Source organism: Gymnoscopelus microlampas, assembly GCF_963454915.1.
Source record: "Gymnoscopelus microlampas genome assembly, chromosome: 21".
NCBI classification, from domain to species: domain Eukaryota; kingdom Metazoa; phylum Chordata; class Actinopteri; order Myctophiformes; family Myctophidae; genus Gymnoscopelus; species Gymnoscopelus microlampas.
This window is the reverse complement of record NC_139958.1, coordinates 3,138,046-3,157,765: the sequence shown is the minus strand read 5'-3', so window position 1 is coordinate 3,157,765 and position 19,720 is coordinate 3,138,046. Positions and strand designations below refer to the sequence as shown.

Below are 19,720 nucleotides of genomic sequence, written 5' to 3'. Positions count from 1 at the left end.
TGTTTTACCGCAATGGCGCTGGGTGCCATTGCGGTGTTTTTTGAAAAAAAAAGAAAAACGTTCATAACCCAAGATATCATCATTTGAAGATTTGCTGCTCCATTCACTTCTTGTTTAACTCATTACTGAAAAAGGCTCCTGAGCACTTTTTTTTTACTATGTATTTTTGGCTGGCACAGTTTGCAATAATTTTTTTTATTTCATTGGCACTGAATGAGTCAACCTTAGGAAGTATTAAGTTGTTTTTAATTTTCACATGCAGTCCATACATTCCATAGGGCTAGACCACACATGGACAAATGACATCATCAACTTGCGACGAGCATTGTCCCTATTGAGTGAAAGATTCTGTTTCTAAAACAAATAAAACATTTAAGGTGTTTTTAATTTGACATTTTAGTTATAGAGGACATATATATAATGTATTAAGGCATGTTTGGCTTGTTAGCCAGGGAACCTTTTGACCAAATTGAGGAGAGGGGGCGGGTCGATGTGATGAATACAGTAAGTCATGCATTTTAATACAGCTGACAAATTTGTGCTGTTCCTCACAGCTGGAAAAGAATATTAATAGACAGAAACGGTGAAAAAGCAAAGCAGTGACGTTAGTGTGACAGACAGTTGGAAAAGAGATTGAAGAATTGAAGCCACGGACTCATTGTGGTCCACCCGGCAGCATTGCCAGATTTTGCAAGAGAAGCAAGCGGCCAGGTCCAATGAAAACAAGCCCAAAAGAAGCGACTAAACTACGTTTTGCCACTTTACACCGGCTAATTGAAAATAGCAGATCTTGATAGTGTTATTTTCTTGACATGAACAAACAACATTAGGAAACAAGCCCAAATAAGCAACTACACTTTAGAAACAAGCAACAACAACAAAAAAAACGCAACTCGTAGCTATCAATATTTAAAGCGACTTTACAGAAAAACAAGCCAAAGTCGCTTATAATAAGCAGATATGGCAACACTGTCCCCCGGTCCAACACAAAGCGACTTGGACAGTCCTGTGTGCCTGTAGCCATGAAGCTCTACAATCAAGTAGTCTCAGACCTTGTGTCAATGGAAGTATATCCATATGTAAACAGCAACATATCGTATGGTTTGACTTTGTATCGTATCGTTTTGCAAATAATGCAAATAATTGATTGTATTGATACCAAGTACTTGTGCGTTGTATTTAGCAATTTTAAGAAGAAAAAAGGGAGAGAGGGGTTTAATTACTTTTCCATTACATATCACTACACTTGGTCTATGGATACATGCAATACAATGTCCATGTATTTGCCAGAGAATCACTGTGTTTACTCATTTATATCCATAATATATTTTTTCCCTTAAATAACCTGCACGTTTCACACAGATTTAATTTCTTTGCTATCTCATATCCCTATCTCAAACATATAATCACTGGTGATAGATTGTACATTTATTTATACTTGTATTTATTCATAGAATCTACATTATGTTGACTCGGTCAGAGGTCACCCTATGTGTAGGGTCAGACTCTAAAGGATCGTCCACACAGAGCACCGTCACTATTATTATAACAATGATTGCCGTTCACCACGGTTGTCATTGTTGCTGTGATATCTTTATAGTTATAGTGCTGCTAGGCCTATAAAGTAGTGTTGATTTTTACAACAATTTTATTTAGTTTTAGTCATAGTCTTTTGAATCAAATTCCATCTAGTTTTAGTCATATTTTAGTCATATTTCAGTTACTGTTGGTCTAGTTTTAGTTGACTAAATATCATAAGATTTTAGTCGACTAAATCTACAGTAGATTTAGTCGACTAAAATCTTATGATAATGTATCTGAAATGTATGAAATGTATCTTGGCGGTGCCTTGATGGCGTCTTAATGGCTGATTTTACATTTGTTGCATGCTGATAATAGCGGATCTACAAGCTCACTACGCGTCGCAGCGCGACGCGTTGTGAGCTTGTAGATCTGCTATTTTCAGACCGCAACATCCGAGCGCAACCAAACATAGTTTTTATTTGTTGACGAAATTGTCAATACATTTAGTCTTATAGTTCTGGTCATCGTAGCTTAGTTTTTATTTCGTTTTTATTTAGTTTTCGTCAGTAAAAAAAGGTAGTCGATGAACATTTTTCGTCATAGTTTTAGTCGACGAAATCAACCCTGCTATAAAGCCTATTTATTTTAAATCTCTACTCTTACCTGTACCTGCTAGGGCTGTGCTCAATCAATCGATACGGCAACAATCCTATCGTATTCCTTGCCGACAATCGCATCGATATGGCAGGAAATGCAGTGTGACTAAAACTTTTATCTATCAAAACATTATTTATTTGTATTTCTTTCCCTGCTTTTTGTTTAAATGTTATCAACCAAGTTTTTCAAATTGATTTGGAAACTGGTCTAGGACTCTGCATAAGTACATTTTGTAGTTTTAAAATCAAGGCGTATCGCGATACATATGGCATCGTGGCCTCTGTATCGTGAATACGTATCTATGGTGAGGTTGTAGGCGATACCCAGCCCTGGTACAGTACCTGCTGTTTTTCATGCTTATTGCTGTTGCTGCCAGAGCATGTGAGCGGAGCGGAGCGGTGAGCGGAGCGACACGATTTTGACGTGAGCGCGGAGCTGGTTATAAAAAGGTTGGAGCGCTACTCAGAGCGAGGACCGCCTCCCGCTCCAGGCCGCCCTCGCGGGGGCCGCGCACCGAATGTTTGAGCATGCCCGGTCGCACGGACTCAGAGACACACAGACATCCGCAGTGCACAGCGCACCGAGATGTCATTAGAATTTCTACTTTCTTTTTCTTTTCTTTTTTTTACTGTTGAGCGACCCGGTTTGAGCGGAGCGTGGAGCGAGATTTGCGCAAATCAACGTGAGCGAGGAGCGACGGGGAGCGGAGCGCGGGGGGGTTTAACATGAGCGAATAGCGAGCGGCATTTCAGCCCCCTGGAGCGCGGAGCGGCATTTTCACCCGCTCCGCTCCGCTCACATGCTCTGGTTGCTGCTATATGACACCTGAATGTCCCCCAATGATATAAAACTGGCGGCACGCGGGCTCCCGCGAGGAGCTTCCTTGTGGCCCATGGCCATATTCAAAAAAAAAAAAAAAAGTTTTTTTTTTTTTTTAATTTTCATAATTATTATTTATGTAAATATATGTTCGTTTTTATGTTATCAAAGTTAAGACAGTACAAATTATTTATCCTTCATTAGTACTTGAAAGGCCATCTTTCATTGGAACTTAACTTAGAACCTTAAATAGAACCGAATTAGACCGAATTAGACCCGAAAAAAGGTTGATTTATATTGGTCAAATAGAACCGAATTAGACCCGAAAAATTTTGCGCGCGCAAATTGTGTGGGCTCATGCACGCGCGCGCCCCAACTCCAAATTATTTTACAATTGTGCCCCCCTGCCTAATCTAGTTGAATACCCCTAATCTTATCTTGAAAAGGGACAGGAAGGACAGAACAGAGAGGTGTGAATATAAAGGACAGGAGAGACAGAACAGAGAGGTGTGAATATAAAGTGAGAGCTAGGTTTGTGATGAGAGAAGCAGAGAGATGAAACACAAAACTGAAAAGAGCAGTGGTGGAAAGTAACTAAGCACATTTACTCAAGTACTGTACTTAAGTACAATTTTGAGGATTTTTTTACTTTACTGGAGTACTTTCAATTTTCAGTACTTTTACTCCACTACATAGGCAAATATTGTAGTGTTACTCCACTACAATTATTAGAAAACCTTAGTTACTAGTTACTTACAAAACATACATTAACCATTTCAGCCCTATACATTTTGGCCATTTGAAAGTAGCAGATCTACAAGCTCACAATGCGTCGCATTGCGACGCATTGTGAGCTTGTAGATCTGCTATTTTCAAAATATTTTTTATGCATTTGGAAACTTGTGAAATGGGACATTTTGCATAACGAGCACGTTCTACTTTTGGTACTTTAAAGGTAGGGTAAGTGATTTGCTTTGGTTAAAATAATTGTTAAATAGCTCTATATTCTGATAGTACTCATTGCTATAGAGTGTTTGACCAGTAAAATGAGTCTCCTTGTCTCTCCAGCTCTTTATAAAACAGAAAATGCATTTCCGTTTCCGTTTCAGTTTCATTTCCAATTTTATCCAACCAGGATAGAGAACTCAATCAGGATACAGATTAAACAAGTGAAATTGGAAGTGACGACACTAAGAAATGAGCAGATACAAAATTGGAACTGGAACACTATAAAAATGAAGCTTAAAAATGGGTACTTTCTCCTGATTGGCTGAGATTTTGACACCTACCGAAAAATGTATTTTCTGTTTATTAAAGAGCTGGAGAGACGAGGAGACCCCTGTTACTGAACAAACACTCTATAGCAATGATTACTATCACAATATAGTGCTTTAACCTTTTAACAAAATACTTGTTTTAACCAAAAAATATCATTTACCCTACCTTTAAGTACATTGTGATACCAATGCTTTTACTCAAGTACATTTTGAATTCCGGACTTTTACTTGCAACAGAGTTCTACATTGCAGTGATACTACAGTATATTGATACTTTTACTCAAGTAAAAAATGCGAGTACTTTTTCCACCACTGGGTAAAGAGACAGACACATGCATCATCATTCAGCAGCAGTAGCACAGTGTGTGAGGATAATATAACAGCATCAAATTTGACATGCTTAAAAAAACATGCTACTGCGCCCGCAGTGTGTTTCCCACTGCGCGTTCCAGCTTACTTAAGAGCGATATCGGAGAGGTGCTGGACACGATAAGCGATCCGAATATGCCGGCAGAGAGGCTGCTGGGGGCCGGCGTGGTACCAAGCTCACCGGGGGGCACCAGCTGGCACGCCGCCAGGTACTTCTTGTCGGACAGGATGCTGGCGTAGAAGCGGATCATGATGCTGATGTCCTCGCGCAGCCGCTTGTCGCCCTGCGTGGGGAACTTTGGAGCCGCGCTGGAGGAGAGACGGGAGGAGATGTTAAGCCACTTAAAATGGTTCTCAAAGTGGGGTCCGGGGACCCCCAGGGGTCCTTGGGGAGGTTCCAGGGTGTCCCCAGCAAAATGTGTTAATATAGCATCACAGTCATTTTAACCACTTTAACCTTTTATACTTTGGCTATTCAAAAATAGCAGATCTACAAGCTCATAGCGCGGCACCGAGTGCTGCGCTATGAGCTTGTAGATCTGCTATTTTTCTAAAATCTTGAAAATTAGGGATTTTTTAAAATATATATATATATAATGTTTTAGGCAAACATTTTAACAAAAATCTTAGCTTCTGGGAGTCCCTGGCACAACATATTTTCAGATGGGGGTCCGCAGCCAAATATATATCAATTTGGGGGTCCCTGGCATGAAAAGGTTTAACACAATGGGTGCCAAAACCGTATATATACGGTTTTGCAAAGGGTGCAAAAAGTGACGCGGAGTGCCAAAACCGTAATGGTACATTTTTTGTGTTTTTTTTTTTTTTTTTTTTTTTTTTCCCACACGGGAGGGGCTAGAGCAGCTCTGGGATCACCCATTGTGATCCTGAGAAGGATAGGCCAGATGGATCACCGAAAAAAAAACATGGCTCCCCATCCACTTCCTGTCTATTTCCTTCTTTTAAACGTCTGTATCTCCGAATCTGTTTCCGGTGGGGAAAACCGGTCATGCGCGATTGCTCCCCGTTGTAACTCGCGAGTGAAATGTAATCGTTCCAGGATGTAGCCAGGGTCATGGCGCTACATGAATGCATGCTTTTTTTTATGAGGATTTGCTCGTCGTGGAGTCTACAGCTTTAAACAGCAAAGTGCAGTCAATGGGGAGATTGCTGGCAACCACGTTATTCTGTTATTAAATGTGTTAAGAAGCGCTGCTATAAACGTCTTCATACAATGGACAGCGAAAATAGCAGCACGCGTCTGCTGTAAGCAAAAATCAGGCTTAATTGACTAAAAACTCAGCACACCAAGGACCTTCTGTAATAGTTCAAGATCTAACACAGTACGCTCTGACCTGAATATGTCTTAGTCCTAAAAAGGTTCTGATAATGGTGAAGTCTATTTTCTTTTTCTTCTCTATAAACAATGTCTAATTTGACAAATTATGGTTAATGTTAGTTGATGTTAACATTCCAAAAAACACAAATATATTATATAATAAAGGCAATAGACTTTTATCCCCTCTATAGGCCTTTTACTATATCTTTATCAAAGGTGCCAATAATTGTGGAGGTGGCTGTAGTCCGGAGCAGATGGGTTCCGGAACAAGCTCCGTTTACACGTATCATCACACAACAGTGTCACATGCCTCAAATAGCCAATGTCCAAAAGTGTGTAGCGACACGCTGTGAGCTTGTAGATCGGTTATGTCCAACTGTGCAGCACACAGTCTTATGACCGTGTATAAACCAAGCATCGGTCAACCACAAGAGGTGGAAGAGAGAGGATTTGAGGACGACTGTGTTTGCATTTTGTTTTGTTTGTACCTGAAGTAATCAAAGGCAGTGGAATAGATCTTCTCTCTGAGGACGTTCCTTATGGTGGCGTTGGTGACCACGTCCGAGTGCAGCAGAGACAGACCCAGAGTCAGTAACCTGTGGTACAGCACAACACATGGTGTTAACACAGACAGACCCAGAGTCAGTAACCTGTGGTACAGCACAACACATGGTGTCAACAGAGACAGACCCAGAGTCAGTAACCTGTGGTACAGCACAACACATGGTGTTAACACAGACAGACCCAGAGTCAGTAACCTGTGGTACAGCACAACACATGGTGTTAACACAGACAGACCCAGAGTCAGTAACCTGTGGTACAGCACAACACATGGTGTTAACACAGACAGACCCAGAGTCAGTAACCTGTGGTACAGCACAACACATGGTGTTAACACAGACAGACCCAGAGTCAGTAACCTGGGGTACAGTACAACACATGGTGTTAACACAGACAGACCCAGAGTCAGTAACCTGTGGTACAGCACAACACATGGTGTTAACACAGACAGACCCAGAGTCAGTAACCTGTGGTACAGCAAGGCAAGGCGGTTTTATGTGTAAAGCACATTTCAACAACAAGGCAATTCAATGTGCTTAACACAGAACATCAAGCAAAGGAAACACAATTATTCAATGACACTAGGATACATAAAACCAAAGAAGTAAAAAAATACAGATACAGTTAGAGTGCAGAAGAGAAAATAAAAAAAAAAAGTAACTCAATCAAAGGCTTTTACACTCTCAAGTTAAAGATCTAATAAGGGTCCATTTGGTTACCAAATAGACAGTCTATAATTGACTTGCAAACAGACTCCTATTTATTTTCCAACACAACTAAAGGTTGTGTTTGAAAATAAATAAGAGTGGCAGCAGACCTACAGTTCTCTGAGGGTTTGTTCCACAGAACCCTAATAAAGCGCTTTTGATATCAAATATACAAATGCCCAGAGTGCTTTCAAAGTGAACCAAGCACTTATTGTTGCAGGTTCAAACGTCACGTCATTTGCGTTATTTATTAGTACAAATAGCCTAACAGAAATAACGGTCCTTGTCATTATCCCTTACGTGAATAATAATAACATGGTAGGTGATTTAAAACTGTAAGTGTGTCTGATGAAGTCAGCAATCATTAAAATCTTACCATTCAGTAGATTCGATGTGTGTGTGTGTGTGTGTGTGTGTGTGTGTGTGTGTGTGTGTGTGTGTGTGTGTGTGTGTGTGTGTGTGTGTGTGTGTGTGTGTGTGTGTGTGTGTGTGTGTGTGTGTGTGTGTGTGTGTGTGTGTGTGTGCGCGCGTACATGATTTCGTGTGTGATATCTCTGTGATAACACAGACATATTTACATCTTTCACAGCTAATATACCAGATGTTGTTCTGGTTGATGAAGAGTCCAGAGAAGTGTCTGTGTTAGAGATAGCATGCACCTTTGACCTTAGCCTAGAGGAGGCTTTTATGACCAAGGTCATTAAATACCAGCCACTCCTACATACCATCTCAGAGCTGGGCTATAGGTGCAGAGTATTTGTTTGTATATTTGGCAGCCTATAGGATATTATACCCACAGACTGGTTGTTAGAGGGTTTTAACAACTGCCCAAAAATGAGGCAAAAAGGCTGGAAATGTACAGTACTGCGGTGTCTCTGCTATAATTGGTAGCTGCTACATATGGCGGAGACGTCTGTTACTTATGTTACTTAATGTATCATGAAGACATATGTAAAAGGTTTCAATCAATATGTCATGATTTTGTGAATGTAACCTTCACTGTACCTTTAATATATGTGTCCCTGTGTGCTCTCCTTTATGTGGACATGAACACATTGTTAAAATGTCTGTCTGTCTGTCTGTCTGTCTGTCTGTCTGTCTGTCTGTCTGTCTGTGTGTGTCTGTGTGTGTCTGTGTCTGTGTCTGTGTCTGTCTGTCTGTGGGCTCATGTGTTTTGTGCATGTGTGTGCGTGCGCGCGCACGTGCGTGTGCGTGTGTGTGCACCTGAAGCGTGGTCCTATGGCGGCCACATGGCGGTTGAGGCTGCTCTTGGTCCCTCCCACGCTGAGCGACAGGGAGCGTTGCATCAGACTGCAGAAGATCTCCACCTGGTCCTCACTGGAGTACTTGGCTATCTCAAACCTCTGGACCAGGAACTGGATGAAGAGAAGCATCATGTCACACAATGCTGAGCTCCACTGATCTCATCCCCCCCTCAGATTGGGCACAAACATGGGGATGAATTCATTCTACTGTTATGTCACTAAAATGTGTAATGTCCTACTATACCACCATAGCCTCGCGTGGCCAGACAGTATCACACGACACACTGCGTGGATATTAGTCTGGTCCCTATCAACGATAGATTTTTTCCCAAGGGGCGGTTACAAAAAGATCCAAACGGACTCTATTGGTTAGACCTAAACCAATCAGAACAATGTTTCCTTGTACGAACCAATCAGAGCAGTGTTTCCTTGTACGTCATTGCTCCAAATAAGGTGATAAGCCCGCCCACATCTGGATACTGGGCCCTGATTGGTCCCTCACGACTTCGGAGGGAGAGAAATGAAATCTCTACTGAGGGGGGCCAGACCTAATCTGCCGAGGGCTAAAGTGCGATGCAATTTTGCAAAGGCAGATTCGTCTAGAACCAGGCTAAAACCACCAGATATCACAAAGTGTGACTCCCTACCCTCATTCAAAACCCTCCATAAAAGAACACCTGTCTGTTATTTACAACTCAGACAACCAAGTATAGTAGAATTTGAAGAAATATACATTGTGAGGACCGTTTTTCTGGTCCTCGCAAGACAAATGGTTGTTTTATAGTAAATTGGAATTAGCGTTAAAAATATATTTTTTTAGTTGCGCGCCAGTGTCATGCACCGAAAAATAGCTGATCTATAAGCCCACAACGCGCCGCAGCGTGACGCGTTGTGGGCTTGTAGATCTGCTGTTTTTCGGCTTTAGGCTTACGGTTAAAAATGGCAAAATGTCTGTCCTAAAGTGTTGATGTCCTCACAAGTATAGTAATACAAACATGTGTTATGCAAAACAAGTCTCCTTTTTTTCCCTTTTTTTCTTTAGAGTAGCCAATTATGTTTCGCACCTTTTCTCTCCCCAATTTAGTCACTATGCACTCCCCGCTGACAGTTGCCGCCCCAGCCCGTAGGACTACGTGCAAAGACCATTATCACCCTCCTCCCCGCCCGGCTTCTCTCTCCCGAACGCGGGCCAATTGTGTTCGTGTAGACGCTCGACAAAGCCGGTTGCACCACCGGCGTGGATTCGAACCCACAACCTCCGTGGTGGTGGGCAGGGACCTTACCACTGTGCCACCCGAGCGCCCTTAGACAAGTCTTCTAGCTTGCCAAAAGAAATTATCCCCCCCCGGTGTATCTGTAAATATACTTTTATTGCTCCTAGTATTGATTATTTCTTGTATACGGTAGTATTGTTTGTCTTTATACGTCTCGATGAATTGAATACACAGGACCACAATGGAAACGAGTATTATTGTAAAACTGTACCTCTGGCAAACTGTTATAAGTATTCAATCAATCACAAACTTTGGGACAACATGAACGCCACACACACACACACACACACACACACACACACACACACACAGTGGCTGACCTCTATCCAGATGTAGTGTGGTGTAACATCTGGAGGGCAGGGGACCGGCTGGCTCTCCTCAGAGGCAGCCAGAGGGTCGGCCTCTACCTGAGCGTCAGAGAACAGGCCCATCTTCAGCTCCACCGTCATCTGCCACGCCCCCGCCATCTCACGCATGAACTATCACACACACACACACACACACACACACACAGAGACAGAGTCTGATAGATGCTAGTGCATGAACACAAATACACATTCTACTTAAACTCACTTATATTTCGTTGCACGACCCTTTCTTTGGACAGAAAAGGTGTTTCCAACTGAGCAGTGTTGATTTTGACAGCAAATTTACAGTTGATTTAGTCGACTAAAATGTGTGTTGGTGGTGCCTTGATGGCGTCGTAACGGCTGATTTTACACTTGGTTGCATGATGAAAATAGCCGATCTACAAGCTCACAGCGCGTCTCAGCATCTGCTATTTTCAGAGCGCAACACTCGAGCGCAACCAAACATAAAATGACTTGTCTGTATCCAGTTCTACGGGATCTCTTCTCCACTAGTCTTAGTTCTACTGGATCTCTTCTCCACTAGTCTTAGTTCTACTGGATCTCTTCTCCACTAGTCTTAGTTCTACTGGATCTCTTCTCCACTAGTCTTAGTTCTACTGGATCTCTTCTCCTCTAGTCTTAGTTCTACTGGATCTCTTCTCCACTAGTCTTAGTTCTACTGGATCTCTTCTCCACTAGTCTTAGTTCTACTGGATCTCTTCTCCTCTAGTCTTAGTTCTACTGGATCTCTTCTCCACTACTCTTAGTTCTACTGGATCTCTTCTCCTCTAGTCTTAGTTCTACTGGATCTCTTCTCCACTAGTCTTAGTTCTACTGGATCTCCTCTCCTCTAGTCTTAGTTCTACTGGATCTCTTCTCCACTAGGCTTAGTTCTACTGGATCTCTTCTCCACTAGTCTTAGTTCTACTGGATCTCTTCTCCTCTATTCTTAGTTCTACTGGATCTCTTCTCCACTAGTCTTAGTTCTACTGGATCTCTTCTCCTCTAGTCTTAGTTCTACTGGATCTCTTCTCCACTAGTCTTAGTTCTACTGGATCTCTTCTCCACTAGTCTTAGTTCTACTGGATCTCTTCTCCACTAGTCTTAGTTCTACTGGATCTCTTCTCCTCTAGTCCCTCACTAACATTTTAGTCTAGTTTTTATTTATTGACGAAATTGTCAATATATTTAGTCTTGTACTTGTCTAATACTTGTACTTTATTGCGTTCTGGTGCAGTGCGCCGAAAATAGCTAATCTACAGCTTAAGTCTACCTTAGAGCAGGGATGAGCTACCGTCTCTTTTTCATCTACCAATGATGTGATCAGATCAGGCTATAATTGAGGTGATAAATTGAGCTGATCTAAAGCAACCATTATGAACCATTACGGTTTGATGTGCATAAAACATTTCTCACCAGAGAGTCAGAATTTATCTGACCTTTATTACTCAAATTCAATTATTGAGTCATTCGGGTAAGTGATCATGTGCCTGAAAAGGTTGTCCACCGTTAAATTACCAGACAGACACACACCAACACATAACAAATTGGCCAAATTGTCAAATATTCCGTAAGAAAGAGGCAGACATTGTGAAAATAGCCGATCTACAAGCTCACAACGCCTCGCACTGCGAGGCGTTGTGAGCTTGTAGATCGGCTATTTTCACAATATTTATCAATGGAACTGAGTCAAACTACCGTAAATGTAATGCCTCAACTCCTACAATTCCAAGTGCTTGTCAGGGTGGGGGGGTCCCCAGTTCAAATATGATTATTGTGGGAAGGTTGAGAACTACTACAGAACAGTACAGTACAGTACGGTACGTACAGGTACTTCCACTCCAGTGCGTGCTGCCAGCAGCCATTCCCAGCAGGCGATGGCCGTCTCCATGCCGTTCTCCGTGAACATCCTGAGAGGAGACCAACACAGATGGTGCAGGAGCTGAGGGTCACATTCTACAGCAGATGACACACAACAGGAGGGAATAAAAAACACACAATTCAAGTTTAGTATATTTACACCAGTGGTTCTCCGAGTGGGGTCCGGGGACCCCCAGGGGTCCTTGAGGGGGTTCCAGGGGGTCCCCAGCAAAAGTATAATAACAATTTCATTACAATAATAATTTCTACAACAAAGTATAACCCCCAACAGCTTGTGTCTGCACAAACATCATTGCCATGCAACGGATTTAGATTTGTTCTTCAAGTTGGTCAGTCTCATCTACGAGCAACTCTGCCCGTCTTCCTTTTGTCGTTTCTGACACTGCGATGGACATCTCACAAAATAAATCACAAACCCCTTGTGAGCTTGTAGATCTGCTATTTTCTCGCGAATGTCTGCCAAGAATAGACATACTATAGGGTTCATGTGGTTAAAATAACGTAAATGATAAAGACAAACACAGACAGACAGACAGACCTTTGGTGCTGATGAGCAGGGCAGCCAGTTTGAACATGGCCTCTGTGAAGGACTCGGGGTGACCGCTGTCCAGGGCCTCGCCCATCTGTTTGACCAGCAGCCGGCTCAGGTCCGAGTGGCCTCGCACCGCCTGAGAGAAGTTGATCATGCCCGACACCTGGAGACAAAGAGGAGAGAAAGATGAGGAGGAATAGTCAAACAGTATGCAATTAAACGGATAGTTCACCCAAAAAAATAGTTTTTTTCTAATTGATTAGACCAGCGCACCGATAGGCAGCGGTTCTGGTAGGAGAGACAAAGGAGACTCTTTGTGTCTCCTACCGGAACCGCTGCCGATCATCCAATTATCATGAATTGAAGTCTCCATGGGGTGACTAATCCATAGAAAAAAAGTCATTTTGGGGGTGAACTATGCCTTTAACTTCAAATATTTAGTCAAATATTACAAAACAAATATGTTGCTATACACTGTACAGTACATAGCAACAGGAACCCGAAAAGGGGTTCCCGTCCTGAAAGCTATAGTTACAAATAGGGGTTCCCGCCCAAAATGGGTTAACCTTTATTTTTTAAGTTTATCTTAGCGATAGCTTCATCCAGTGCTGATCTTCAGGGATGTGATTGGGTGGGTGGGGCTTTACCTCTCCAGCATATCTGTTCCTGAGGTTGAGAGAAGCCATGAAGTTAGAGTAGTCCTTCTTCACACAGGCTGGCCTCTCTGTCAACTGAGTGGTCTGTGGACACACAATAAACATTTATTATAGTATAGAACACAAATTCAATGGTTCATGGTTCAATGCATCTTCTTTATACTGTATGTATTATGATTCATGCACTTTCCTTCATTCATAGTAATATTAGCATTTTGTTTCTGTTATCAAATGTACTTTTCTATATTGATAGGCGATGCATTTATCATGAGCACTGTATTGAATTAGTTTGTACTTCTTACTTCTCCAGAGTTTTTTTTTGTATCACTTCACTTACATATATTTGATGACTGAAGAACAACTAAACAAAGCTAAATGAAGGGAATGAGCTTTGGTGTAAAGTGTGACTCACCCCTAGTGTGGTGCTCTGTCTGTTGTATCCAGCAAAGTGCAGGATGCTCTCTGTCGCCATGGCCAGTCCGGTGTGTTGAGACAGACCAGACACCCAGTTCTGATGCTTGTTCAGATACTCCTGGAACATAGAACACATTGAATTAGTAGAGGTGTAACAATATAGTAACTGCATCGAAAAATATCATATTGTTTGACTTTGTATCGAATCGTTTTGCAATGCAATTAGTATATTTTTATCAATACTAAGTACTTGTGCGTTGTATTTAGCAATTTTAAAGAAGAAAAAAATCTCCAGGTACTTAGTTTTCACACAGATTTTTTGGCTAAATAAACAGTTACTATATCGATTTTAAATCATTGAATCGAATCGTATCGTTCTAAATTAACCTGTCCTGTATCGTTCATGTATCGTATCGACAACCAAGTAACGTGATACGTATCGAATCGTTGTTAAAACGTATCGTATCGTTACACCCCTAGTTATTAGAACAAGGGCAACCCCCTTCAGGCCATAATGGTGAAATTACAGTTGTATTACTGATGTTATCAGAGACCAATACGACCTAATGAACGTAATATTTGTATGAATGTTAATGCTCTGACAGATAGAAAAAAATAATAAAAAAATAGCCACCACGAAATCAGGAATCTCATTTTAAGGAGGACATGTATTTGTGTAAACTCTGTCTATCTTTGCACCGATAACACCCAATAGCAAGGAGCAAACAGGCCGGCAGATAGATTACCTGCAGGTGAGATTTGGTGACAGACGGTGCCCATTTCATGGCCTCTTTCAGGATCTCTCCACAGCGAGCAGCAAAGTCCTTCACTATGCTCTGAAATCACACACATTGAGTAGATTCATTGCACAGATATAATGGAACAGCAGTCCCATTCAATTCAACACAATCATGTAACATAGTTAACCCATTAAAACTGGGAACGCATCTGTGTCTAGATTTTAGCGCTGGCTATTCAAAAATAGCAGATATATACATGCTCACAGCAAGACACTTCTTGCAGCACTACGTGCTTGTACATCTGCCATTTTTGAGTGGTGCCAACCACTCCTACATTTGACTTTGTCCGTGTGTCCGTATGTCCGTCCGTATGATTGGTCAAGCTTCACGTGACACGTGACAATATGTTGTCACGTGTCACGTGACAACATATTGTTGCAACCAGTTACAAGGATGCAACCAGTTACACTTTCAAAGGCACCACTCTCTTCACACTGGGTGTGATTTTTTAAACATTTTTGATAGATCTTGAAAGTGTGCGAACTACTTGTTTAGAAGGCAGAATCAGCCTCAGGTCTTGGGTTGAATAATGAACAGATGAATGTATATTTTAATGTTAAACAGTAGAGCTTTTCCTACCTCTCTGGCCTCGTACGTGTCGGGGACCGTCACTCTGTAGGGCGTGTCTGGAATGTCGTAGTACGGCTGGTCTTTGTGAATGTCCTGAAACATATAGAATCAATGGCATCACGTTGACAGATGTATGTCATGTTACACTTCATTTTGATTGATTGAATACTTTATTAACAGTTTGCAAAGACAAGCACAGGGAGGTAAAGTTCAAAACAAGGTCTGTTAAGAGGATTAATCTCAAGAAAGCACTATGACTTGTTTCCATTGGGGTCCTTTGTACGGTACTCAATTCATCGGAAAAAAAATATGGATAAGTAGATATTCAAAGGATAGCATGCAGGAATACCACATTAATTAACCCTGGCATCCATATTTTGGCCAATAATAGGCAAAAGATCTATATGCTAAAGTAAAGGTGAAAAGCTCACAAACGTGTTGTGCGCTTATACAGTAGATTGGCTATTTTCTTTTTAAATATTTTTCTCCCCAATTAAGTCGTTATGCCAATTCTTTCCTCCCCCACGCACATTACTGTGTGTTATCACTGCTGTTGCATCACCCTCCTCCCCTCCCCCGAACGAACACGGGGCCGATTGTGTTCGTGTAGAGTAGACGCTCGACAAAGCCGGATGGCACTACGGCGGAGGATTTGAACCCACGGCCTCCTCCGCGGTGGGTGGGTGGGTGGTCAGACACTTTAGCGCTGCGCCCACCCGTAGCGAGATCGTCCGCTTTCATGCAACCGCCATCGTATGACTCAGCATATAAAGTAGGGTTTTAAGTGGATAATTGAAGTACGGAGTGGGGTTTTTAAAGCACTTACAGCACTGAGGGAGAGAGAGAGTGTCTGCAGGATGTCCAGCATGGTCCTCAACACACGGCCGCTCCACAGCAGATGAGGGAAACTGAAGATCAAGTAAATATACCGTTAACCCATTCAATCCGGGGACGCATCCGTGTCATTTTAAGATCTCTTTGATTTGAGCTAAAAAAGCATTATTTTACACTTTGGCTATTCAAAAATAGCAGATCTAGCTCATAGCGCGGCACCGAGTGCCGCGCTATGAGCTTGTAGATCTGCTATTTTTGAAAAATGCATGAAAATGCGTGCAAAATCTTTGAATATAATATTTTTCAAAGCGAACATTTGTTAAATATTTTTGCTCCAGGAACCTCCAGAGGCAAAGATTTGAGTTATAAAAATTCAAAAAATATATTATATGTATTCAAAGATTTGCACAAAATAATGTTAAATAGCAGATCATGAGCTTGTAGATCTGCTTTTCTGCTTTTTTTATAGCCAAAGTATAAAATAATGGTTAAAGTGGTTAAAATCTAAAACGACAGATGCTTTCCCGGTCTTAATGGGTTAATACTGCATTTATGATTATTTCATATATATTCAAAGTGTCGTTGCATGCACTGTCAAGGGTCTTTCTGTTTTGACTTGCAGTTTCTATTGCACTGTTTGGTTTAAAAGGTATCAGTCCTCTTTTAGACACATTACTACATTATGAAAGTATTATATTTAGCAGTCTATGTTTGTGAGAGTATGTTACAGTGGGTAAAAGAGATATCTGCATAATGATGATTATTGAAAACTCTAAGCCTTTTTTACAGGACTTAATTTAGATTTGGGTGGACCAGTGTGCAAGCATCGACAGTCGGCCATATAGATCTTTTATTTATGGGGGTCCCTGGCACAAAACATTTTCAGATGGGGGTCCGCGGCCAAATACATATGATTTTGGGGGTCCTTGACATGAAAAGGTCTTGAGAACCACTGCTGTAAGAACCCCTACAACATCAACAATGATGTGTCATGTCGGTGAAAACAGCACACATGCATGTGAATTTAAACTCTCACGTTTCGGCCAGTCCAGAGAGGTATTTGTCGGCCACCCTGCGGATCCTCTTATGGATGTGGTTGAAGTTGACCAATAGGAACTGTGCGTGGCGCTCCAACTCCTCCTCGTGGGCCTTGGTCTTTGGCTGAAAATAAAGTTTCACATGACATTGTGACGTCATGGCGTCTTATCATATACAGTGTTGATTTCCTCGACTAAAACTATGATGAAAAATGTTGGTCGACTATCTTTTCTCACTGACGAAAACTAAATAAAAACTAAACTATGATGACTAAAACTATGACTAAATATATTGACAATTTCGTCAACAGATCGTCAAACTAGACTAAAATGTTAGTGAGGGATCTAGTGGAGAAGAGATCCAGTAGAACTAAAAGACAAGTCATTTTATGTTTGGTTGCACTCAAGTGTAAAATCATCCATTACGCCATCAAGGCACCGCCAAAATACATTTTAGTCGACTAAATCAACTGTAGATTTAGTCCACTATAATCTTATGATATTTAGTCGACTAAAACTAGACAAAAACTAAAACATTTCAAATGACTAAAATATGACTAAAACTAAATGGAATTTTATTCAGAAGACCATGACTAAAACTAAATACTAATTTGTTGTCAAAATGAACCCTGATTATATGGGCATCATAATCAGAACACATCATGCCACAGAGCCTACAGTATGTGCAAAAGGTGTAAAGAAGATCCCCCTCACTTTATCAGCCATCATGTGCAGGAAGATCTCAAAGACCTTATCGCCGACCGCGATGACACACTGCATCATGCCTGCAGAGAGAAGATGGTCAATGGTTTCAGAGGAAATAAAAGGTACCTAATATACATGTGACAGAGCGGTCACTCATAGGGCTGTGAATCGTCTGCTATCTCACGATTCGATTCCGATTCTTGGGGTCACGATTCCGATTTTTATCGATTTTTTCAAAACAAACAATTCTCGATTCAAAAGCGTTTTTTTCCGATTCAAAACGATTCTCGATTCAAAACAGGATTTCAGGATCTACTCCAATCTGCTGGCATGAGAACAGGGTACATTTATGTAGCTTTTATAATTGTAAAGGTTTTATAAACTGATAATAATGTAAACGCACAAAGGTAAATCCAAGTTCCTCCCAAAAAAATAAATAAAAAACGTTTTTCTTTTTTTTTTAAATGAGAATCGTTCTGAATCGTCCAACAGTAGAATCGCGATTCGTATTCGAATCGATTTTTTCCAACACCCCTAGTCACTCACTGACACTGTGACTCTTACCAGACTTGTCCTTCTGTATGGCCCGGTCCTCAAAGTAGCGGAACATGACCTGGAAGCGATCGGAATCCAAACAGGAAGTCATCCTAAGAGATGATGAGAACGCATTGAGGAGACATGAAGAAGTAGGCATCGTACATGTACTGTATCAGTAATGTACAGTAAGTGCCAGTAATGCCTTATTACAACGCAACGCAACGTGTTGTGATCTTGTAGAACAGTCTATTTTCAGTGCGGGACACCATCATACGACAAAGTATAAATCAGCTCATCAACTTAACTCAAAATGACGTGTTTAAAAACGTTCAGAACCCAAGATATCATCATTTGAAGATGTGCTGCTCCATTAACTTCTTGTTTAACTTATTACTGAAAAAGGCTGTATCTTGGCTCCTGAGCACTTTTTATTTAATATGTATTTTTGGCTGGCAAAATGTTTAAAATAGCAAATCTACAAGCTCACAACGCGTCACATCGCTTTTGGAAAAAAACGTTCAGAACCCAAGATATCATCATTTGAAGATTTGCTGCTCCATTCACTTCTTGTTTAACTTATTTTTATTTACACTTTTTATTTACTATGTATTTTTGGCTGGTACAGTATGCAATTAAGTAGCTCCGTACGTACCTCATGTACTCCAGCCTGTACACTGACAGTAAGTAGCTCCGTACGTACCTCATGTACTCCAGCCTGTACACTGACAGTAAGTAGCTCCGTACGTACCTCATGTACTCCAGCCTGTACACTGACAGTAAGTAGCTCCGTACGTACCTCATGTACTCCAGCCTGTACACAGACAGTAGGTAGCTCCGTACGTACCTCATGTACTCCAGCCTGTGTACACTGACAGTAAGTAGCCCCGTACGTACCTCATGTACTCCAGCCTGTACACAGACAGTAGGTAGGTGGACATGGCGAAGTCCAGCTTGTTGACCAGAGCGCTGGCTTCAGGAGGAGGGTCCAGCAGGTTGATGATGGTACTGCGCAGGTCATTCAACTCAGCCTGAAAACACAATGCAACAATCAACCATTAAACCCACATGTTGTTACCCTGGCGGCAATTGTTCTGGGCATGTCTTATATGCTGGTGCATGCTGGTATACCCTTATCATTCTTTAGGGTTAGGGTTAGGGTCAGGGTTAGCTCTGGTCCATAGCGTTAGAAGGACTTCTCCTTAACGCTATGGGACTTTCGATCCTTTCTCCTCAGACCCGCGGCACCACAGGCCGCCCGGCCTCTACGTCTGTAGTAAAAAATCAAACATACACTTTCGCTACTCGCCAAAACAAAGACGCTACTTAGAGGGAACACTCTGAGCCCCCCACCGCACGTCTCAAAATAAACTTTTTGGCGAGAAAATAAAATATTTCACCGGAAGGAAAACATGGTTACTCCACTTTTTTCTTCCGGTGAAATATTGTTCAGAGTGCTCAGAATGTTCACACTAAGTAGAGTAGGCTTTCAACTCTATAAAACCGTCTTTGTTTTGGTGAGTAGCGAAAGTGTATTTTAGATTTTTTACTACAGACTGCGGTGCGGGCGCAAAGGCTCGAAAGTCCCATAGCCTTAAGGAGAACTCCTAACGCT

General features: G+C 41.6%; 1 protein-coding gene across 2 annotated transcripts in view; it reads right to left on the bottom strand.

The window, feature by feature from the left end:
* Window positions 1-19,720, bottom strand: part of pi4kaa (phosphatidylinositol 4-kinase, catalytic, alpha a) — an 85,859-nt gene that overhangs the window by 33,499 nt on the left and 32,640 nt on the right. The window contains exons 22-36 of one of the 2 annotated variants that reach the window (XM_084047867.1): window positions 19,003-19,136; window positions 18,136-18,218; window positions 17,581-17,651; window positions 16,866-16,990; window positions 15,822-15,903; window positions 15,005-15,088; window positions 14,372-14,461; window positions 13,624-13,743; window positions 13,203-13,295; window positions 12,562-12,718; window positions 11,971-12,098; window positions 10,113-10,271; window positions 8,478-8,629; window positions 6,474-6,581; window positions 4,735-4,955 (exon numbers count right to left, since the gene is read on the bottom strand). In XM_084047867.1, the coding sequence (XP_083903993.1) occupies window positions 4,735-4,955; window positions 6,474-6,581; window positions 8,478-8,629; window positions 10,113-10,271; window positions 11,971-12,098; window positions 12,562-12,718; window positions 13,203-13,295; window positions 13,624-13,743; window positions 14,372-14,461; window positions 15,005-15,088; window positions 15,822-15,903; window positions 16,866-16,990; window positions 17,581-17,651; window positions 18,136-18,218; window positions 19,003-19,136 (1,807 nt within the window). The remainder of the gene's footprint in view (window positions 1-4,734; window positions 4,956-6,473; window positions 6,582-8,477; window positions 8,630-10,112; window positions 10,272-11,970; window positions 12,099-12,561; window positions 12,719-13,202; window positions 13,296-13,623; window positions 13,744-14,371; window positions 14,462-15,004; window positions 15,089-15,821; window positions 15,904-16,865; window positions 16,991-17,580; window positions 17,652-18,135; window positions 18,219-19,002; window positions 19,137-19,720) is intronic. The other variant, XM_084047868.1, reaches the window with a different exon arrangement.